The following is a 25,386-nucleotide window of genomic DNA, read 5'->3' on the forward strand; positions in this document are numbered from 1 at the left end:
CAGCGTGGAGGGTAAAAATCGTAGAGGGAGACCAAGAGATGAATACACAAAACAGATTCAGAAGGATGTTAGTTATGGGATCTACCCATCTAATCTTCAGCATTCTTCTGTTGGCACACATTTCGAAAGCTTATATTCTCTTCTTGTCCAAACTATTTATTGTCCACGTTTCACTTCCATACATGGCTACACTCCATACAAATACTTTCAGAAATGAGTCCCTGACACTTAAATCTACTGGCAGATGATGAAGCTTGCACAGGATGGAGTAGCATGGAGAGCTGCATCAAACCAGTCTCAGGACTGAAGACCACAACAACAACAACTTTACCATTCCACTCTCGAATGGCGCATGGGAAAAAGGAAGACCTAAGTCTTTCCGTTGGAGTTCTGATTTCTCTTATTTTATTAATATGATCATTTCTCCATACGTAGGTGGATGTCAACAAAATATTTTTGCATTCGGAAGAGAAAGTTGGTGACTAAAATTTCGTAAATACATCTCGTCGTAAAGATAACCGCCTTTTGTATTCTTTTGGTTCTAATAAAACCCCACGTCACGTGTGACAATTTGTACCTCTCTGTATACATTATTCCATGATTTATTCAGTTTTCAAATTTATTCTGACTTTCTGAGAACCCGGTACATCTACCTGCTGAGGACTGACAAAGAGACAACATTACAAAAGCACAGCAGCGACGGCAGACGCTACCTGGCTGCCGTTGAGCTGTGCATGGAGACCCCTGGGGTTGCCGCTGCCACCAGCACCCAGGGAGCTGGGCCCACTGTGCCACAGGCTGTGCTCCACGGGCCACGTGCCGTGGTACAGCGAGGTCAGCCGGTCCCGGTCGCAGCCGGGCTCCGACGTCGACATTGGGCTGTCGTGCGGGAGCACCGGCCTCCGTTCCTCGGCTTCCTGCTGGCCGGGTGACGGCTGTTCTGTCCTGCTCGCTTCCAGCCTGGAGTTACTATCAGTCTCCACTTCTTCTAATTCGTTCTTTGACTGTAACAGATAAAAATTAGATAATGTCTGAAGCACTTTTGCTTCTCAACAGAACATGCAATAAAAGCATACAAACACATAACAGAATGTTTTGCATAACTTGATGTTGTAAGGAAATGGTGCAATATGTGATAAAAGTTCCAAAGTAGACACTGAAATATGCTCACTATTTTTATATACTGCATTTAGCATATTTCGTGACAGTACCTTTTCCGTGAAAGGTTTACAAGACGATATTTGTCTTGGCTTCAAATCGTCTAGTGGAAGTATGATTCCACAATGCAGTTTCGTCGGCTGTAGAAATGACCTGGTTCAATGCATTTGCCTCATTTTTGGTGCTTCAAATAGCATTTCTTCGAATGCGGTTTCTTCTTAAAGTTTATATAAAAAAAGAAGTAACATAATTCATTTTTCCTGTTCACTAGTAAATTATTATGACGGCAACCTGCACATTGTTCCACCGTCAACACAAACCAAGAGTTCACTGCCGACTGACTACGGTCAAAGACAACTCCAGCATCAAAGACATTTTACACAACACACAAGCTTCCACTTGTAACCAGTCTCTTTGATATTCTTCGTCACATCTACTAATAGTAATCAATATGCTGTCACTCTCAAAAATGTAAGTAAATTAGCATAACATAAGGCAAATTATAACTATAAAAAAACATTTACAACTTCCCCCATTTGGTATCAACAAATCCGGTAGAAAATAACACATCAGGCGCTGACCTGGCAGCAAGTGGAGGACGAAAAGTAATGGGAGGGCCGAGCCAAATGAAGAGGACTCGTCAGCACCCAGACCCGGCAGTAGCTGGAGCAGGATTTGGATATAGATAGATAGACCTAACCTAGACACGGGTCTGTGCTACAGGTAAGTCTTTCGAAGGAGAAAGGAAGATTAAATTGTAATGTGCAGTTGACAACATTGTTTTTAGAGACAGCACGAGCTCAGATTATGAAAGCATAGGTGAAAGAAATGGCTTTGCCCTTTCCAAAGGAACCGTCCTGGCACTTGCCTGGAGAACTTTAGGGGAATCACAGAAAACATAAATTTGACAGCTGGATGGGAATTCAAACCACTGTCCAGAATGCAAGGCCAGTGTGCTAAACAGTGCACCACTCACCCGTGTTAAGTTTGTTACGACAACCAAAATTTCAGAGGCATCCAATAACACCCTCTAATAGCAATATGTTTAAAAACCTCAGATAAACTGGTATACATTACATGGAAACATGCACAATATACAACATGTGTATGCACCTAGAGGGAACTGTAAGAATTAAAGGCTTAGGGAGATATACATGGGATGCATTCTTTCTCCTCTACTTTTCAATCTGTACAGTTCAGAAATTCCCTTTACAGACTTTTAGGACTTGTAGAGGGGTGTGAGTAGATGATATTTTCACTGGAAGCCGTGTCCAGAAATGGATCATTTCCATGCTACAACTGTTTGAAGGCACATAATGCAACTACTTTTACAAGCAATTTATAAGGCACCACCCAGTACATCACTTGTCTTACAATTGCACTAATCAGTACCCAAAGAAATTGTTTGTATACTTGTTGACGGGTTCTCCCCTAATGTGGGTGTGCGGTGTCTCCTTGGAGCAATAGTCACACCTGCTTACAGTGAAGGTAGGTGGCAAAAATAGTATGAGATGGAGTCTGACATTGAGGAAAACAATCTCGATAAAGAAGATGCGCAGCTCTTCCGTTACCGTCATTTTTTACATTCAGAATGATCGTGTCACTTTATTGTAGAAACATGTACTCAACCGTGTTGCTCTAACACTCACAGACACACAAATGAAACTCGAATCAGGTCAGAGAGGTAGAGCAGACATCAAATGATATAATTGTGGTGTCACCGCCAGACACCACATTTGCTATGTGGTAGCCTTTAAATCGGCGGCAGTCCGTTAGTATAAGTCGGACCCGCGTGTCGCCACTATCGGTGATTGCAGACAGAGTGCCGCCACACGGCAGGTCTAGTCTAGAGACACTCCCTAGACTCACCCCAGTTGTACAGCTGACGTTGCTAGTGATGGTTCGCTGTCTGCATATGCTCTCATTTGCAAAAACGACAGTTTAGCATAGCCTTCAGCTATGTCATTTTCTATGACCTAGCAAGACGCCATATTCAGTAATTAGAATGAATTCTGAACAGATAATATTGTGAATCATGTACTGTCAAGAGCAACGTTCATCATTAATGGATTAAAGTTAAGTATCAAACCAATTACGTCCGCTTTCTAAATTGTAATTCCTTGTCATGTTCCAGGGCTCACGTCAGTATAGTCCTTCCCTCCTCACGCCAGCCTGCATGAGCTAAAACACGTGCATTTCGGTCTCCACAAGTAACACGGTGTTGGCTCTTCTGCCAACACAACAGTAATCACTCTCAACATGATTACCTTGTCGCATACCTACCTAACAAACATGTTCTGCAGCATGGGAACGACCATTCAAAATATTATGTCCTCACTCCCCTCTATAAGTCCTAGAAGTTTGTAACAGGAATTTCCAAACACTCTGCATATCATTGAAGCAATGAAACAAAGAAATAAAAGTTCAGGAGAGGGATTAAAACTCAGAATTAAAAGATATCAATAATAAGATTCACGGTAAAAGTTTGGAAGTGGTCATCTACACGCTAGCTTCGAAGAGTTCATAATCGTATGTTGGTATTTGTTAACACCTGTCGCAAACACTTGTAATTTAAGTAAGTGTAGTAGGAACATATACAAAATTTTTTTGGCGGGTTCCTGGATGCATGTAAACACGAATCTAATGGAAAATTAATCTTTCACCTACCAAGCTAACAGACTTCAGCCTACACTGCAGATCAGTCTGTCATCTTAACTAAGACTTAACGTTCATGTTAGCTGGCTTTGCTAACTTACAACCAGCCATCTGCCAATAAACCTAGATGTCAAGCTATGCTACGTATCAGTCTGCCACCATACCCTGTACTCGATTTTTGGATAAAATCATTAACAATATTTGAACATACATAGTGAAAGTGCCATATATAATTATATTAGAAAAGTTATAATAAGGCCAAAGCAGGCAATGAAAAAAGGGCTCCCCCACACCACAAGTAATATGTGTCTTTTGTCATGACAACCAAGATTCATATATCCAGAATGAGATTTTCATTCTGCAGCAGAGTATGCACTGCTTGGGTAGCTCAGTTGGCAGAGCACTTGCCCGCGAAAGGCACAGGTCCCGAGTTCGAGTCTCGATCCAGCACACAGTTTTAATCTGCCAGGTAGTTTCAAGAGTCATATATGTGGGGAAATCATACATTTATAACATTTCATATCTTTCTGCTTGACATGGAGACGAATTGCTAAAACCTGGTCTGTAGCGCAGTGCATGGACGGCCCTCTGTAACGTTTAGCAAGATTCACTGATGACATTGATGTCCTTTTTGACAATGAAGAATAAATACAGGTCCTGCTGAATGAAATGAACAGTGTAATGAGCACAGACTACAGATTGAGGATAAACCAAAAAAAGACAAATGTATCGAGGAGCAGCAAAATGAGATTAGGAGCAAACTTGACTTCATAATTTTGGTACTAGAAAAAGTGAAGCAAAATAATGCACGGAAGATGAACAAATGAAAGCAAATAAAGCAGACTATCACATCCAAATAGAGCATTTCTCATCAAAAGGATTCCACTAGCATTTTACATAGACCTTAACTTGATGAATTTCTGGGAATGTGTATGTGGAATACCCTTTAGAAGTGAATCACGGATTGTGAAAAAACTGGAAAAGGAAAGAATCAAAGGACTGGATATGTGTTGCAGAATAACGCTGCCATTGGGTGTAATTGCTACGCTGAGGTTAAGAAATAGGCACAGGAAAGAAAATCTGATGGGCTCCATCAGAACACACAAAAGACATATGGCAGGAAAAGTGGAGGTGGAATGGAGAAGGGAACGTATAACTCAGTGACAGTTATATGATAATCTTCTTAAAAATATGAGTATTACATTTTCTTATATGACTCTAGAGCATTCCAAAATATATCAAGCCAACCACAAATGTCTGTTATGTGTGATTTAAACATAATGCACACAAGACAAGAAGCTTCAAAACAAAGTAAACAAAAATGTATATATGATTAACAGGCAAAAAGAAAAATAACACTGAGTGTTTCATGAAATTAAATATCCCAATTCTGTTGATGTACTCTGAGCCGTGCTCTCCCCCAACTATGTGTTTTCAAAAATTTCACTGTCTATCTGTGTTTGGTTTCCCACCCTTGTCGCAGTTACGTCGTGGTTCTTCTTCTTTCTACATGTGGCAGCAGTGATGTGTATCAATATTTGTGCCATTTACCGTCTTTGGTTTGGTGCATACAGTTTCTGGCAAGGGGGTCTGGGGGGAGTTGGTCAGCTGTTGCGGACGAGGGAAGTTATCCGCACCGTGCGGTCAGCTGGGGCCGCTGGCAGTGCAGTGTCAGAGCATGCGTGTAGCTGTCCGATCGCTACGAGCTTCGTGGTTCGCCGACGCAGGATGTCAAAGTTGAGTAGTGGTTTCAACTACCTGAGCCACATCTTTCATGTTGTGGTGGTTCGCTTCGGTGGTTTGCTGTCGGGGAGGTTTGCCGGTGAGCAACACCGAGTGGTTGTACTACTGAGATTTAGCCGCCATGCAGTACAATTAACTATTTTGGTCGACTACGATTTGAGTGAAGTAGTGGAATTTTCTGTCTTGTGGCCATTAGTGTTCTGGTTACCTGCCCTGGGCACTGACATAAATTCAAGCATTGTTCTTTTAAGCGAGTTAACTATTTTCGTGTTTCAAATTCAAGTGTACCAGCGGAATTTTCTGCCTAGTGGCTCTTAGAGTTCCAGTTACCTGCCCTGGCCACTAATGTAATTTCAGGCCGTGTCCTTTCCTCATCTGTTGTCACTGTCCAACACGGTGTGTAATTTTGACAGCTAATATGTACTCCATTGTGGTTATCACGTTTGCAACATTGTCAGTTGGGGTTCTCATGTACTGATTGATGGGAAGCAAGTTGTTGTGTCGGTCCTTGGCTGCCCCCTGGTTGGGTTCTGACGGATCAAGTGTAGCTGGGCTTACCACCTGTCTCACCTAAGTGGACGAGGGCAGACCGACCTCCCTGGAGGCCTTCTGAGTGCCACCGGTGTTTAATTATCTGTTGTCAGCTATTTTAAATTTTAGGCTTATGGTTATTGTTTGTTTCTTAAAATTTTGCAAAATTAATTTTTAAATTTACCTTTCAAGCTTAAACACTGTGGCCTTCTGACTTTAAAGAGTATGGTAATATATTTTGAAATTTCGAAGTTTGATTGTGGCCCTCAGCCATTTATACTGCACTTTGCATATGTTGTTTTTTTTTAAATTATTTTATTGCTATCTTAATTGGATTTTTATCTTGTTAAGATTTCTTGTTGAAGGCCTTCAGCTGTGAAAGAGTTGCTAAATTACAATAAATGACAATTAGAAGCAGAAACTGACCTCAACCCTTGGCCCTTTCCACAATCCTATTACCTGTTCTGCACAGCGGGTTTAGCGGGCGTCTCATACTGATTGTAAACTGGACTGTGTCATATGCAGGAAACATTTGTCAGTCAATCTCATAATAATGTAAGGAGCACCACGCAGGGAATTGTGACAATCCAGTTTACACTGTTACAATGACATTCTTTCAACTATTTAATTAATAGCACTGTGAATCTAGAATACGTTCTGTACCATCTACTCAATACTGAGATGAAACAAGACTTGAAAATCTTCAGGAAGGAAAGAACATTACAGTAAATCATCTCTTTAGGTATAGGGGCATTAGAGAAAGTGCCCACACACTGAGTGGGAGAGGATGAGGAACAAAGCTGGCTTTGTCATTTTCAAAGAAACCATTTGCCCTTAGTCATTCAAGAAACCCACAGAAAATCTACATACGAGTGCCTGTACAGGGATCTGGTCAACTGTCCTCCAGAATGCGAGTTCATTAACTTATGAGCACAATCTGACTCAGTGGGAACATTCAGAACCAAAGCACAATGTGTAGTACATTGGCCAGCTGCATGTAATTACTTTTCAACCATATAAGTCAGTTGGTTAAGAGAGGTTGAAAACTAGTTTGGAATATTTAGTTCACATAGAATTTTATTCCACCTTGAGGAAGATAAATAAGAAAACTGAAAAAATACCTCAAAGTGATAAATAATACATAATTAACAAATTTTGGACTTAACTGGGTTAGTTAAATTAAACCACACACATGGCCTGAACACCAAAGTATCATATTTACCTGGTCATCAGTCTCTTTGTTTTCTTGTTATACACAAGGTCTTAAGTTCATGAAGCCTATGTAAGTAAACTAAAAGACTACTGAATTATACAACTCATACAATGCAAACTTTGAACACTTCTGAATCTTAAATGTTGGTGCAACTTCGGAGATAAATCCATATAGAATTGCGACAAAGTTTTGCATAGGCCTAATTTCTGAGAAATTCTCGTTCTCATTAGAGGTGGGTCCCATTCATCCTGGTGTCTGAGTGACTTGCACTTTCCTTTTAACACTAGAAGGACCCCCTCCATCATTTTGACAGTTGCTCTGTTTTAGTAAACTTATTTCTTGTAAATGATTTATTTTACAGTTCCCATTTCCTGTGACTTTATTAAAAGATTTGAGAGGTCCATGTAACGATTTAAACATTTAGGACCTTTCTGAAAAGTAGCACAATGAACTCCTACTAAAAGTACCACCATTTGACATTTTGCTGGGTACAGACGTGTGGACAATAGCTTTTGGAACTGTCTACAGCTGCTGTCAACTGCCTTCCTGTTTGGTTGAGGCATTCTGCAGATCCTTTGTCAATTTCATTTGTTTCATAATGGTTTTTTTAGACATAGTTTGTCTGCTGTTGCATTTCAACTAATATTTCGGACAGTATTATGGGGGTTTACCAAGTTAATTTTGCTGTATAATAATTTGAAGCTCATTGCTCATGCTGTAATTGAATTACTGTTTATTATTGATGCTGTAACTGATTTACTGTACGAGTATTACATATTTTCTGGTGTGTCAAACAATAATGTTCCCTCACCCAGTTAACAGCATTAGAGACATTCATGGCAGAGCGAAGCAAAAGCTCAAATGAAAGAAATCCTTCCACTGAAATAAGTTAAACAGTTAATGATGGAACAACGTGAACTATAACACCTACACGAGTTGTTCCTGGAACATGGTCACAGCAGAACATCTTGGAAGTAGCACCAGGACCACAGGTTATGCAAAGAGGTCCATCAGAAAAGATATGCATTATAGTGCACGGGGTTACTAACAGATAACAATAAGCTTCAAAACGTAATGGAGTCTCCTCAAGCAGATGGCGTGTCAAGAACTGTGTTGTGATGATTGGACCTTTGGCCCCAATGCAACAAAAGCCACTACATCACATTTGTATTTACAAGGCATATATGAAGGAAAAATACTTTGCGTTGACATTCTTATCGTCGAACACGAGTACCAGCATTTTTCTGGAAGGCTGAGAATACAAATAAATTCGCTGAAATTTTTCAGATAGGCCAATGCAATTTGATTAACAGGACTGACTGCAGAGTGAGGGTAGATCACTTTAGAACCTGCTGTCCTTTTGGAGAACCATTACATTGCCAAGTTTTTGAATTGTTACATTTCTAGTGAAAATATCACTTTCGATGAACACCTGTTTTCAGTCAAAGCTAGATGCTCTTTAATTTAACATCTGAGCTTTGGCTTGCATGTGATTCAAATAGGCAAAGATGAGCAGCGCTCTACAGATGTTCGTATTGCGGAGCACGTGTAACTTGCCTTATACAGCCCATTGTTTCTGCAGGAAGAAGTATTAAATGAGCCAGATGTCCAAAAAACTTACACTGTACAATTTTTCATAAGCAAATGACTTGCAGAAAGCTTGAAACATAGAAGTACAGGCACTGCAGGTACAGTGAGGAAATCTAGAAGGCAAATCCCTCAATCAACAATGTCTACTGTAACACCCTTACACACAGCTACACAGATGGCATGACTGTAAGATGATATAAGGGAAAAAAAGAACAAAAATTTTATTTCTTTGAGTCAAGACTCCATGAATGACATCCTAAAAAGCGACCTCAAACAGTAGTGTACTACAATAACAGAAAGTACACCACTGACCTCATTGGCCATATGGCTCAACTTCACACTGTGAAGTATGGGTGTCACAGATGGCCAATGCATGTCCCCCCCCCCCCCCCTCAATGTATTGGACTTGGTAGCTATTAATGCACGAGTACTCTATACGGAAGTAACAAGTGAAAAAGTAACCTAGTGTCACTTTACATGTAAGCAGGAGAGTTGGATTCAGTATTTAAGGCCACACAGGTGCAAAATACTCTTTCTAATAGAGTACCACAACATAGCAACATTTGCATGACTTGGCATATTAAAGAATGTAGAAGGAATACATAAGCAAGCTTTTATATACAAAGTGCAGCAAGTACGTTTGTGGACCATGTTTAGACAATGCTGAATACACACATTGTGTGTACCACTGTGCAGCAGGTGGCTCTGAATGAGTGAAATCAGCTTATAAATGTTTGCTGTACCACATATTGTGATATTCAAAATTTTATGTCAAAAAAACATGTTTCTGTCAAGGGAGGTAACCCATTTCACATTTTGTTATCACATACATTTGGATCAATTATGTGGCATAAAATGTTCACTGTACCGTGTAATTCCTCAGAAAAAACGGAAAACTATATCCTGGTAAACTGTATAAATACTATGAAAAAATTGGTATATACAGTATATCCAAATTAGTTTACTATTTTTAAGAAGGCAAACAAAACTGCACCCATCAAAATGACATGTTGGTCCTTCTAGATAGATCCTAATTCCCAATCCTTCTATTGTTAATCCTCCCCAACACATTCCTTTCCAGGATGGAATCATTGGTCCTGTAAGCTAGATAGTCTGTCAATTTTGCTTTTATGTGTCTCTGTCAGCATACTATAAATTTCGCCCAATACGAAACTAAGGCAGAGTCGTAATCGCAAAAGTTCTTAAGTATGCGCCACAAGAAATATAATCCTGCAATTCCCTGTAAGATTCAAATGTGAAACGTGCGTTACCGCGGTACTTCTGTTCACTCGCTGCTTAATGAATTCTTTAGTAAGTACCAAAGCTGCTACTCATTCGTTGGATCCACTAACTCATAGTAAAGCTGATACATTTCAACATAACCTAGACCTCAGATTACGCTACAAATCTTTCACCAGTATCTACATTCCAAATAATAATACTGATGCAAACAAATATTATCAGCGACCTGATTCGCCTCTTTTCGATTTCGAATACCCGCTCACAGCCAGATAAAAGCGTATCGCAGTAAACAGCTTCTGCTAGTTCGTGCTTTTACCGCGAGAGGCGCTATCACTGCCTCTAGATAACGAAAACAACTTCCTTCCGCAAGGGACTGAAGTCACGCCCTTTATTGACACGGATGTTACGGAAAGGAAGCAATGTTCTCGTGCAGTACAGTACCTGAGTTGTAAGTCTTTAATTCTAGCTATCGCCTCAAATTCCAATGACAAAAGGTGTAGAGGCATAGTAATGAACGCACTTCATTTCAAATGAACTGCTTGCTTAGACCTCCTAGCAGAAACTACATGCATTCTCCTACTAAACAAACTACATCAGATTACTGAGTCGATATTTAAAAGAACAATATAAATTATCAATAAAACTTCCATCTCATGGTTCTGTGACTCACCTCATTCTTCTCGTCTTCTTCCTTTGGTTCCTGCATACTGCCCTCTTTGTTGCAATGTCCCACTGGCTTTGGCATCAGATTCAGTCTCGCCAGGAGTGACTCTGTCGTAGTCATCTGCTGGTACTGCAACACACAGTCAAAATGGCCTTGTAAGCACACGAAATGTAGAGAAAAATGTTTCCTGAAAACATTGACATATAATCACTACGTTTGATCGGGCTCCCAAACCCGGATTTCATAAGCCGATTCCCATAACCGCTTCTCGTTGGTCATGTAAACACTTCAGTATCGATTCGCTGGGTTTCCATTTCTAAAATCGGTTTTCGCTTCGATTGAAAGTACATCTGTTTTTGAAACGCACTTGGGTTGTCACGTTACGGTCTTATTTTTACAAATTTTCTGCTAATATGGACGGACTGACTTTATAGTTATTTACATATTCAGGAAACTGCACGAAGAATACTCAAAATGGGGCCGAACAACAAACACGAAAAAGACGGAATACACGTTAGTAAATGAGGATGACCAATAAGTTCTGGACGTAGGATTCTGTAAGACTAAAGATGTCTACATATTTAAATTTTTGGGCGTGACTTTCACAACAAATTGAAGAAGCACACAAAACATTGCAAATAAAATATGGTAAGGAAAACGAGCCATTTTGGTATGGGCACGTCCAACGAATGGACGATAACCGATAGCTAACAAGAATCTATGAAAGGTCATCAGCTGAAGAAGAAAATGTGGAAGCCCACCTGTAACGGTGGTTCCCAGTCTTTCTTAGACCATTACCCCAGACTGCAATTAGATATTAACTAGTACCCCGGCCCCTCCCTCACATTATCACCAACTTTAGCACATAGCTAAGCTGTAGAATGAAAGACTTTTCTTGGAACACATTTATTTTTAAAATTATGAAAATGAATGACAGTTTGTGTGTGTTTGGGGGGGGGGGGGGGAGATTGTGCTACCCACAACTTCTTCTCAGATAAGAGAGCTAACTATTCACAATGAGGATAGACACGTGCTGCACTCCTCTCCATTGCTAAACTTGCACACTGCAACCCATTAAAAATCAAACGGGTTTTCATTGGACAAATTTATTATACTACAAATGACATGTGATTACATTTTCACGCAGTTTGGGTGCATAGATCCTGAGAAATTAGTACCCAGAACAACTACCTCTGGCCTTGATACGCCTGGACATTGAGTCAAACAGGACTCGGATGGCGTGTACAGGTACAGCTGCCCATGCAGCTTCAACACGATACCACAGTTCATCAAGAGTAGTAACTGGCGTATTGTGACGAGCCAGTCGCTCGGCCACCATTGACCAGACGTTTTCAATTGGTGAGAGATCTGGAGAATGTGCTGGCCAAGGCAGCAGTCGAACATTTTCTGTATTCAGAAAGGCCCCTACAGGACCTGCAACATGCGGTCGTGCATTATCCTGCTGAAATGTACGGTTTCGCAGGGATCGAATGAAGGGTAGAGACACGGGTCGTAACACATCTGAAGTGTAACGTCCACTGTTCAACGTGCCGTCAATGCGACAAGAGGTGACGGAGACGTGTAACCAATGGCACCCCGTACCATCACGCCGGGTGATACGCCAGTATGGCGATGAAGAAGACACGCTTCCAATGTGCGTTCACCGCGATGTCGCCAAACACGGATTCGACCATCATGATGCTGTAAATAGAACCTGGATTCATCCGAAAACATAATGTTTTGCCATTCGTGCACCCAGGTTCGTCGTTGAGTAAACCATCGCAGGCGTACCTGTCTGTGATGCACCGTCAAGGGTAACCGCAGTCACGGTCTCCGAGCTGATAGTCCGTGCTGCTGCAAACGTCGTCAAACTGTTCGTGCACATGGAAGTCCCCATCTGTTTACACAGGGATCGAGACGTGGCTGCACGATCCGTTACAGCCGTGCGGATAAGATGCCTGTCATCTCGACTGCTAGTGATACGAGGCCATTGGGATCCAGCACGGCGTTCCGTATTACCCTCCTGAACCCACCGATTCCATATTCTGCTAACAGTCATTGGATCTCTACCAACGCGAGCAACAATGCCGCGATACGATAAACCGCAATCCCGATAGGCTACAATCTAACCTTTATCAAAGTCGGAAACGTGATGGTACGCATTTCTCCTCCACGAGGCATCACAACAACGTTTCACCAGGCAACGACGGTCAACTGCTGTTTGTGTATGAGAAGTCGGTAGGAAACTTTCCTCGCGTCAGCACGTTGTATGTATCGCCACCGGCGCCAACCTTGTGTGAATGCTCTGAAAAGCTAATCATTTGCATATCACAGCATCTTCTTCCTGTCGGTTAAATTTCACGTCTACAGCACGTCATCTTCGTGGTGTAGCAATTTTAATGGCCAGTTGCGTAGCAGTTTGTTGCTTAAATTTTGGACACCAGTATATTTGATGACACTGCAGGGTAATGGTCTCAGTAAGGTTGGGACCACCGTCTTAAAACTTGCTAAAGAGATAGACTGGAGGTCTTCACGGTTTGGTTGATGCACCTGCTCACTTATCTCCACCTGGATTTTTCCTTCCATGATTAATGTTTCTAGATTTTCTCCACAGCTTTTTACAATATGGCACGAGAACTAGAGTTTCTTTAGTTGACACGAGAACAAAGGAACCTAGAGATTCTGAGTTACTTAATAATGGAGACATTAGTTGTTTGTATGAAGAAAGTAACTGTTCTCGGAAGAACAGATACCATTGATGACCGTGCAGCTTTTCTAGAATAAATGATAATTAATTGAAATCCTTGGCTGCCGACAGGTGTTGTTGACATTCCTTGATGGGGACAGCTAAAAATGTGTGCCCCAACCGGGACTAGAACCCGGGATCTCCTGCTTACATGGCAGACGCTCTGTCCATCTCAGCCACCGAGGACACAGATGAATAGCGCGACTGCAGGGACTTATCCTTTGCACGCTTCCCGTCAGACCCACATTCCCAACTGTCCACAATCTACATAAGTAATATTCCTAATAGTCCACGGTGGCTTAGATGGATAGAGCGTCTGATATGTAAGCAGGAGATCCCGGCTTCGAGTCCCGGTCGGGGCACACATTTTCAGCTGTCCCCATCAAGGTATGTCAACAACACCTTTCGGCAGCTGAGGGGTTCAATTAATTATCATTTACATTAGTTGTTCTTTCCGTTCATTCCATGGGCAGTATGGTGCGCCAGCACCAAAACTCAAACGCATCAACACGTTACTTGTCTGGCCTTAAGGGTCCACGTAACGCAAGTGTGCAAGATGACGTGAAACGCGAGTGCTTGAACAAGCCGACTCTTTGTACTTCTTCGTTATCGTTCTGTTCCGCCAGATCTTAGTGGGCTACTGCGTAGCCACTCACGCTGGCGTGATCCGTCTTCTTATCTCGTCTCCTCCAGATCTCCCCTGTCGTAGATGCTTGATACAAGATGATGAAAGAATCTACGACTTGCAGTTCATTTAATCCACCTGTGTTCTTCGATCAGTTATGACGAGTTTGGACCTGCTGAGGCTGATATCTAATCCATATAATAGACTATCGTTCTTTACTTTTGTTGGTAGGTCAGCAACTTCACGTTAGTTGCTTGCTAGCAGCACGGTGCCATCGGCAAATTGGGGGCTGTTCTTCCACCAACTGAGATGCCTCTAAATTGTAAATTTGGTTCAAATAGCTCTGAGCACTATGGGACTTAACATCTATGGTCATCAGTCCCCTAGAACTTAGAATTATTTAAACCTAACTAACCTAAGGACATCACACAACACCCAGTCATCACGAGGCAGAGAAAATCCCTGACCCCGCCGGGAATCGAACCCAGGAACCCCGTGTGCGGGACGAGAACGCTACCGTAAGACCAGGAGCTGCGGACAACGGACGCAATAATTTGGACGTAAAGAGAGGGAGATAAAACAAAAGAAATTAAACTGAAATTAATACATAAAATTAATTAAAGACATGATAAAAGATTTTAAGTGGACAACGAATGATTCCACGAAAAATGAGAGCAAATGAAGAAGCCGATATTATGATTAAAATGATGTGACAAACCAATGAACATAAAAACTATTTAAATCAATTAATTGAATAAAATGATCATCAAAATCATTCCAATAAAGATTTTTAAAAACGCTTCGCTGGACACGACAGGGTTCGAATCCACAACTTCTTGCATGTGAAGCTATTATCCTATCGATTACACCACACAACCTGACTACAGGGTGGTCCATTGATAATGACCGGGCCAAATATCTCACGAAATAAGCGTCAAACGAAAAAACTACAAATAACGAAACTCGTCTAGCTTGAAGGGGGAAACCAGATGGCGCTATTCTTGGCCCGCTAGATGGCGCTGCCGCAAGTCAAACGGATATCAACAGCGTTTTCTTAAATAGGAACCCCCATTTTGTATTATATATTCGTGTACTACGTAAAGAAATATGAATGTTTTAGTTGGACCACTTTTTTCGGTTTATCATAGATGGCGCTGTAATAATGACAAAGGTATAAGTACGTGGTATCACATAACATTCCTCCAGTGCGGACGGTATTTGCTTCGTGATACATTACCCGTGTTAAAATGGACCGTTTAGGAATTGTGGAAATGGTCGATATCGAGTTGATGTATGGCTATTGTGATCAAAATGGCCAACGGGACGATGACAGATTATTTTCACGCGTTCCATTTAGCGACGAAGCGTCATTCACCAGCAGCGTTAACGTAAACCGGCATAATATGCACTATTGGGCAACGGAAAATCCACGATGACTGCGACAAGTGGAACACCAGCGACCTTGGCGGGTTACTGTATGGTGCGGCATTATGGGAGGAAGGATAATTGGTCCCCATTTTATCGATGGCAATGTAAATGGTGCAATATATGCTGATTTCCTACGTAATGTTTTACCGATGTTACTATAAGATGTTTCACTGCATGACAGAATGGCGATGTACTTCCAACATGATGGATGTCCGGCACATAGCTCGCGTGCGGTTGAAGCGGTATTGAAAAGCACATTTCATGACAGGTGGACTGATTGTCGAAGCGCTTTCACCGAATCTGACGTCCCTGGATTTCTTCCTGTGGGGAAAGTTGAAGGATATTTGCTATCGTGATCCACCAACAACGCCTGACAACATGCGTCAGCGCATTCTCAATGCATGTGCGAACATTACGAAGGCGAACTACTCGCTGTTGAGAGGAATGTCGGTACACGTATTGCCAAATGCATCGAGTTTGACGGACATCATTTTGAACATTTACTGCATTAATGTAGTATTTACAGGTAATCACGCTGTAACAGCATGCGTTCTCAGAAATGATAAGTTGGCAAAGGTGCATGTATCACATTGGAACAACCGAAATAAAATGTTCAAACGTACCTACGTTCTGTATTTTAATTTAAAAAACCTACCTCTTACCAACTGTTCATCTAAAATTGTGAGCCATATGTTTGTTACTATTTACAACAGCATCTACGACAAAGCGAAAAAAGTGGTCCAACTAAAACATTCATATTTCTTTACATACTACACGAATATGTAATAAAAATGGGGGTTTCTATTTTAATAAAAGCGCAGTTGATATCCGTTTGACCTATGGCAGCGCCATCTAGCGGGCCAACCATAGCGCCATCTGGTTTCCCCCTTCAAGCTAAACGAGTTTCGTTCTTTGTAGTTTTTTCGTTTGACGCTTATTTCGTGACATATTTGGCCCGGTCACGATCAGTGCATCCTGTGCATGAGCTAGCGTTTTAATGCTGTTGCGGGTCACAAAAAATTTCGAAATTCGTCGAATAATGGCACAAACGCACTTCTGTTGCAATCCCACAGCTCACGCGACCCCTGGGGAAAGCCTGCTACTCGCCGCTATTCAATAACGAGGGCATCCACCCGGTTGACAATGGCATTGATAATGCGCTGCGAGTGCAACGGACAGTCAGTCACGTGGGTATGCGCCCGTGAGTCTCTAACGAAAGTTTGGCGCCTCAGCACTCTTAAGGAACCACATCTTCTTCCGTGGACCACGGGCAATCGCATACGACTCCATTCAACAGTTTACATGTTACGACTTTTGGCTCTTTTCTTTTTGAGGGTACCTTATACTCTGGTCAGAGATATTCAATAACTCCAGTGTAAAATCAAGCATTAAATAGGGAATTCAAAAAAATAAAAGAAAAACACAGCTCATTAGGCACTCTTTCTACAAATTAGCTGAACATCTAGATTCGGAGATTGGAATGATCTGTTATAGTTCAATTCTTTTCTCTTGGCGGTTCGCGCATGCTTTCCCAGGCGCGGGAGATTGCTGCGTTGCCAGTTGTACGCGCCAAGAGAAGCAGCGCCATAGTATAGTATAGTTCGCAAACTTAGGTTTAGGGGGGAGCGCTCAGCTTATGAAGTAAAGCCACCACGGCCGCATTAACCCTTTCGCTGCTACAGAGACGAGCTCCCCGCATTCCGCGCTGTGCGCGATTTTGTTATCACTGCACTGCTCGCCTGTGCAGACACATGGTGTTCCGACTGCTTTCACACACTTATCATTCGATTTCACAAAAACTATTTGGCCCAAAAATTTGATTTTTACACATCTTCTTGACTGATACCTTCCCCCCCAAAATGACTTAATTTTGTTTCGATGTTCAACGCAATTATTGTGCAGCATTAGATGTAGTAAACCATTACACGAAATTTGGAAGAGTTTGCAGAGGTAAAAGTCAATAGCGTATACTTTCCGTATGGTCGATCTTAGTTGCCACTAGAAATTTCAAAAAACTACATTCAAACGAATAAAATTCATGAAGTAAAACACTTCAAACGATATTGTTTTTAAATGAAGAAAATACTAAACACCAAACAAGGTTTGAACTCTGAACCTTTCGCTCAGCAGCCAAACACTGTAACCATTACGCTAACGCAGCTCGCCATTCGCTAGTCCTGCAGGAGAACTTTAAAATCAAAAGCAAAATAGCGACAAACACCGTTGGTGTGACTATGAATTACACACGTTTCGTCGAAGTACAATAGGAAATAAACAATTAACGTTGTTCTTTATTGCGAAAAAGCGGTTTGTGAGAATGATACAAACACCTTTCCCTGCTATCGCCTGAATTAGGAGGCTTATTGCTTGTTTGGTTTAATTAATTAATAGAATATGAAGCAATTGGTACAAAGAACGCTTTTTCCAAACTTCCTATAAAAGAAAGTCTGCTATCAAGACTTTGCTTTTGTTCAATTACTTTATTTATGACTGAACGTTTCTAAAACTGAAGACACTCGTCCGTGCTCTGCACTGCAGCAGAGCTCTGGCAACATCGTTCTCTGTTCATTGGCTGACAGTGTTTTGTGACGTAAGATGCGCAGAACGAACCTAAACTCGGCCGCTGTCGTAAATGACGCGCACTTTAGCTACATGATAAGTAGCAGTGTTCATTAACACTCTGCGACAAGTACTAATCTACTATAAATAGGGCTCACTTTTTTTGAAAGATACAAGTGCAATCAAGTAATATTAAGCTACTAATAGCAGATAAACAGCAGTTGTACAGTATTGCAGAGGAGACAGCAGCTTTCTATCTAACGTATTCGCTGCAATTTAGCTGTCAGAAAATGACAAGTTTGCCGTTAGCACTGAATACACATTATTTTCTTATCTTTTCTGAATACATTAACTGATTCGGTCTACACTGGAACTTTCGCCTTCTTGATGAGCTCTACCGAACACGATGGATGGATGAATGAATGTTACAGACACATGAAACCCAATAACAAACGTGGAATCAATATGACTCCATCTGGAAAATAAGAATATGATGGCGTTTCTCGCCTTTGTGTAGCATCAATAATTCATTCGCCTGTTAGATTTTCTAGCATAATCTGCAATTGGAGCTTCTACCTGCGGGCAGCATTCATTGAGCCACACACGGTGTGAGACATGAAAATGAGGCTTAAGACATGTGGAACGAGTCAAATTAAACAACACTAACAGAAACGGCTAGCATTTGCTACTTCACACAAAAAACTGTTAACTACCTCCTACCCGTAGGTGAAGTTAAAAAATTTTACGGATGAATGTTAGCGTTAACTAGAATTTAGATACCCGAATACAAATACACTGATAAATTAAAAACTGGCTCGGAGCACTATGCGACTTAACATCTGAGATCATCAGTCCCCTAGACTTAGAACTACTTAAACGTAACTAACTTAAGGACGTCACATACATCCACGCCAGAGGCAGGATTCGAACCTGCGACCGTAGCAACAGCGCGATTCCGGACTGAAGCCCCTAGAACCGCTCGGCCACAGCGGCCGGCCTGATAAATTAAAGAAGGCGTATCTAATAAGGCATTATTTTAATTTCGTTTGAAAGATTTGGAGTATTTCATTCTTCTGACATATCTACCTGTGATGCACTTTTGCGCTAGAATATGTAACTCCATTCTGAACCTTCAGGAAGAGCGCATTACGTATTTACGAATTATTTTTACTTCTAGCACTATAGCTGCGAATTTCACGGTTGTCCCTACATCCGTTCTTATTATTAGCTACAAGTACTACTAGGAGGTTAATGTAACAGAACAACAAACGCGTCAGCACTTGGTCTAGGAAGGCACTGTCGTCTTCATACACCTGCATAGAAAATGACATGAATTAACGGAAACTCAAAAGGTGCTGCAAAAATAGCGTAGAAAAATTCGATATCGTAACGCACATACTGACATATCCCTCTCACATGTAGTGTTCCGTAGTTGTCACCGCGAAGATCTTCAGGGAATAATAACGATGAGAACATAGATTTCGCAAGTACTAACCAGCAGAAATTTTCCAGTTGGCTGCGTGGTGTGGAAAAAAAATGTTACCCAATTTTGTTATCGCCGATATTCATCGTAATACGTATCTTTATGAAATTGTATATTTTTACTACCAGGCAACATTTCTTTCGGGAATATCCACAAAACAAACTGATAGCGTGGACAGCGTTTTCAAATGGTTCAAATGGCTCTGAGCACTATGAGACTCAACTGCTGTGGTCATAAGTCCCCTAGAACTTAGAACTACTTAAACCTAACTAACCTAAGGACATCACACACATCCATGCCCGAGGCAGGGTTCGAAGCTGCGAACGTAGCAGTCGCGCGGTTCCGGACTGAGCGCCTAGAACCGCTAGACCACCGTGGCCGGCAGAGCGTTTTCGCTTGCTTCTCGAGATGGTCATAACATTGTAAATGCAACATTAGGAACTCGTTTTTGGACTTACCTTGCTCGCCACGTATCTCATTGCGGTTATAAGACACTTGACCTCTATAGGAATATCGTCATTCATAATGACGCTTCAAATTATCACAGGCACGACGGATCAAACCCAACGTATTCTGAAGCCCACAACGTGTTAGAAGAGATTAACTACTACACACTACTTCCCTTACATAGGCTTGTCACTTTGCACTTGGCTAACGCCCCTGGTAAACTAACAGCTATGCTGTTTACTGACTGATTTAAAGACTAAATATCTTTGGTAGCCGGCAATAAACGGCAGATTCTGACAACAATCGAGATAGAGTAAATGTCCAGTTAACGGCTCCGACCAAACTTTTCCCTCTTGAGACTCAGGCTCCAGAAACCAGAGAAGCGGTTACTACCAGGAACAGCAGAATGTTAAAACTTTATAATACACACATACAAATATTAAATGGTGACAAAGAGAACACGTCAAAAGAAGCCAAAACTAATCAAATTTTTTACAGGGTGTCCCATTTATCTTGATCATCCTAAATAACTGTTTGTCCAGATTGCAAATTACAAAATGTTTCATGCAAATGTTCTTTAGACGTGAGGGGAACATCAATCAGCATGACTGCTTTCGTTGTAGCTTTGTTTTTTTTACGAAGATATGAACAGCGGAATGACTTTTTTAAATGGCACCCCGTATTTTTTATTCGGTAATTCATTTCCTCTCCTAAAGACCTATTCAAAAATGTATCACAGTGTAGCATTCACTGAAACACAACGTTATTAATTAGATAACACAACACTGACGTTGACGCTCCCAGCGCTTAGTGCAGGTACTCGAGGTAATGGAACACATCCACGTGCTGACGTTGACAGAGGACAAATGTCGACAAAAGTAGAATGCACACCCGTCATTCCGTCAACCATCGTCAGTTGAAGAATTGTGTGAGTAGAATATTCATCAATAAAGAGAAGGTAGAAATGCTACTCACCTATGGGGAATGTAAGTTAGCAGAACAGTAATTACAATACTGTTTTCTTATGTACAGGTAGATTTAGTACAGTAGTTCAGTCGTTTTAAAATGGCTCTGAGCACTATGGTACTTAACTGTTGTGGTCATCAGTCCCCTAGAACATAGAACTAGTTAAATCTAACTAACCTAAGGACATCACACACACCCATACCCGAGGCAGGATTCGAACCTGGGACCGTAGCGGTTGCGCGGTTCCAGACTGTAGCGCCTAGAACCGCTCGGCCAGTCGTTTTAAATACTGTTGTGTAGAGTAGTAGAAATGGGTCGAACTCGTTCATTCCCACGAACTACTGCATTCATTTCACTCTTTGCCGGGGAGCGTTCAAATGAAGTAGTTCATTCATGAATTACGGAAGCCTGGCGAAGTTGCCCAGTTCGCCGCTCAGCGGCGGTTACGCTCGCTTCGCCTCGCTCGTACAATAAAGCTTCGTAATACTTCATAATTTTACCAACAGATGGCCGAACTATGCAGTAACGTGCACGCAACGTTTTACGTCTTACAGCGTCCGAGTTAACTTAGAGCGTGGTCGAATGGGACAAAGGAACGATAAACAGGGAAGTTTGTCACATATAAAGACGGTGTTACGTTAATCTTGCTACACGTTTTCTAATGAAGCGCCAAAAAAAAAAGTCTTTATCTGCCAAGTGAAACCTTATTTGTTGTATTCATGGACTGAAAACTAGGGCTACCAACGAAATGCAGTGCAATTTTATGTTCCTTTTAAAATTTAATCCAAAATAGAATGAGCATGTTTACCACTGTCACAAAGTCTATATACCTACGTTAAGTAATTATTCAGAAGTTTTCCTGTAGATTTTATTTTGTTGAGAATAATAACCGTCTAAATTCAAGACGTAAACTGTCACCTGTAATCATTGGTACGATTTCAGGTAAAATCCCTCTTTATTTTATTCGGAAAGCAGTTTTTGTGTCTGTTCACGCTTATACAATGGCTAGCAAATCGCGATCGCGTAGTGAAATTTGGGGTTTCATCGCCGTTTTAGGTGATGGGAAAGCAAAGTGCAACTGTTGTTCTAAGTGTATTTCACCGCGCGATTCGTCGACAGGCAGTAGAGGGAGGACTGAAGTGAAGGGAGAATGAGTGACGTAGCGCCGATGTAGTGGTAGTGGGAGAGGGGAAGAGGGTGAGTGAACTAGAAAAAAGTGTGGTGTGTGCTATCTGTGAAGAGTGTGAAGTACCAGTTCATTGAAATTGAGTGGTTAGTTTACACTTCACTGGAGGTCCCCATCACTATAGAGTAGGCATATGGTAAAGGCTGCCCTTCCAACAAACTGCATGGACATAACGTTTCTCTTACTGTTGTTGTTGAAGGTAGGCGAAATGCTACGCAGGCAATGAAACTGTACACAGAGCGATATCCTGACAAGAACCCACCTTCTCGACGGATGTTTGCGCGTCTTGTTGCGACGCTTCAGGAAACGGGAAGTTTCAACCCACGGCAGCGCAATCGTCGTAGCACCAACACAGACGAAGCTGCCGTAGTTACGGTTCTCGCTTCCGTTGCTACGAATACACTTGTGAGCACACTACTGCTTGAACACGAGATTGGCATTCCTAAAACCAGTGTAGATCACATTCTTACACGTCACCGGTTCCATCCTTACCATGATACACTTACATCAAGAATTGCACCAGAAGGATTTCCAGAGTCGTGTACAGTTCTGTCAGTGGGCAGAGCAGCGAATCCTCGCCAACCCGAACTTCTTCTCCAATGTTCTATTTACCGATGAATGTTCCTTCTCAAACAAAGGACAGGTATATACAAGGAACATGCATTATTTGTCCAGCGACGACCCACGATGGCTTAGACAGGTGGAACATCAGCGTCAATGGACAGTTAACGTCTAGTGTGGGGTGCTTGGTACTACAATTATTGTCCCTCATTTCACCAATAGTAGTCTAAACGGCACAGCGTATGCCAACTTCCTCAGACGATTTCTTCCTCCTCTTCTGGATGAAATGCCGCTAAGAACCAGAATGCTTATGTGGCCTCAACACGATTGATGTCCAGCACATATTGCATTGCATGCACTTCGTGTTCTGAACCGAATGTATCCTGCCAGATGGATTGGTCGAGAGGAACAGTTGCTTCTGATTTAAATCTTCTGGACTTTTCTCTTTGTGGATGCATTACAGACGTTGTCTATCACGATATTCCAACAACTCCAGAGGACATGCAGGAAAGTCTCTTCAGCAGGCAACACTGGAAGCAGCAAATGATTCTTTAATTTTATGCTGCTCCTGGGAGATGGTACAGGAGGGCCAGATGAATTTTGTGTTATTTCTTTACTTGGTTTTAATTTGTTTTCTGACAACTCCAGCAAATGGACGAGTTTCTTATCCCGGGCTCAAAGTCTGTGCTGTGTTTTGTAATTAATATTGTTGTGTTTCACTGAATGGTACACTGCGATATATTTTTGAATAAGTCTTTAGGAAAGAAAATGCATTTACCGAATAAAAAAATACAGGGTGCAATTTAAAAAAGTCATACCACTCTTCATAGCTTTGTAAAAAAGAAAGCTACAACGAAGGCAATCACGCAGATTGTTGCCCCCCTGACGGCTGAAGAACATTTGCTTGAAACATTTTGTAATTTGCAGCTGGACAAGAAGTTATTTAGGGTGGTCAAGATAAATGGGACACCCTGTATACTGCGCGCTTTTTTCGATAAAAGTATTTCACCCTGAAAAATACTCTCGAAGAATATCTTAAGTACATTTAAATCCACTTCTGTATTAAAAAATGCCATAATCAATATACGTATACGGGGTGCACCGAAATTCCCATCACAAGCTTCTACGACTTGTAGGGGGGGTGGGGGGCAGTTCATACTACACTCACGCTCATAAATTAAGGATAACGCGGATACATGGTGAAACAACGCTTTGCTGGGCGGTTTGCGGATTTAAATCACCTCGGGGTATGGCCATGCGGTGCATTTGACCTGCGGTCGCCGCACGGTGGCGCTGGCAGCAGTCCACACAAGCAGAGGTGTGTTGCTGGATGTCAGAGTACGGTGCAGCGAGTAAGTGTGCAGACGTTTTCGGAGGTGCTAATGGTGACTGTGTGCTGAAAATGGCTCAAAGAACAGATATTGATGACGTTATGAGGGGTAGAATACTAGGGCGACTGGAGGCTGGTCAAACAAAGCAGGTCTTAGCACGGGCCCTCCTTGTGCCACAAAGTGTGATCTCAAGATTATGGCAACGATTCCAGCAGACAGGAAACGTGTCCAGGCGCTACAGTACGGGACGTCCACAGTGTACAACACCACAAGAAGACCGATGTCTCACCATCAGTGACCGCAGACGGCCACGGAGTACTGCAGGTAGCCTTGCTCGGGACCTTACCGCAGCCACTGGAACAGTTGTCTCCAGACACACTGTCTGCAGACGACTGAACAGACGCGGTTTACTCGCCCGGAGACCTGCAAGGTGCATTCCACTGACCCCTGGTCACAGGAGAGCCCGTAAAGCCTGGTGTCAAGAACACAGTACATGGTCATTGGAACAGTGGTCCCAGGTTATGTTCACTGACGAGTTCAGGTATAGTCGGAACAGTGATTCTCGCCGGGTTTTCATCTGGCGTGAACCAGGAACCAGATATCAACCCCTTCATGTCCTTGAAAGGGACCTGATTGGAGGTCGTGGTTTGATGGTGTGGGGTGGGATTATGATTGGTGCACGTACACCCCTGCATGTCTTTGACAGAGGAACTGTAACAGGTCAGGTGTATCGGGACGTCATTTTGCAGCAGTATGTCCGCCTTTTCAGGGGTGCAGTGGGTCCCACCTGCCTCGGATCATAACGCACGGCCCCACCGAGCTGCCATCGTGGAGGAGTACCTTGAAACAGAAGATATCAGGCGAATGGAGTGGCCTGCCTGTTCTCCAGACCTAAACCCCATCGAGCACTTCTGGGATGCTCTCGGTCGACGTATCGCTGCACGTCTTCAAACCCCTACGACACTTCAGGAGCTCCGACACGCACTGGTGCAAGAATGGGAGGCTATACCCCAGCAGCTGCTCGACCACCTGATCCAGAGTATGTCAACCCGTTGTGCGGCCTGTGTACGCGAGCATGGTGAAGATATCCATAGTTGATGTCGGGGTACAAGCGCAGCTAAAATTGGCGTTTTGTAGCACATGTGTTTCGGGACGGTTTTCTCAACTTATCACCAATACTGTGGACTTACATATCTGTGTCGTGTGTGTTCCCTATGTGCCTACGCTATTAGCGCCAGTTCTGCGTAGTGCCACGTTG

General features: G+C 42.2%; 1 protein-coding gene across 5 annotated transcripts in view; it reads right to left on the reverse strand.

Moving 5' to 3' along the window:
- LOC126293451 (uncharacterized) overlaps positions 1-25,386 on the reverse strand; it is a 693,872-nt gene that overhangs the window by 201,067 nt on the left and 467,419 nt on the right. For all 5 annotated transcript variants that reach the window (XM_049986686.1, XM_049986685.1, XM_049986684.1 and 2 more), the window contains 2 exons: positions 10,803-10,925; positions 714-1,004 (listed from right to left, as the gene is read on the reverse strand). In XM_049986686.1, the coding sequence (XP_049842643.1) occupies positions 714-1,004; positions 10,803-10,925 (414 nt within the window). The remainder of the gene's footprint in view (positions 1-713; positions 1,005-10,802; positions 10,926-25,386) is intronic.

Source organism: Schistocerca gregaria, chromosome 10 (genome assembly GCF_023897955.1).
Source record: "Schistocerca gregaria isolate iqSchGreg1 chromosome 10, iqSchGreg1.2, whole genome shotgun sequence".
Classification (NCBI taxonomy): Eukaryota; Metazoa; Arthropoda; class Insecta; order Orthoptera; family Acrididae; genus Schistocerca; species Schistocerca gregaria.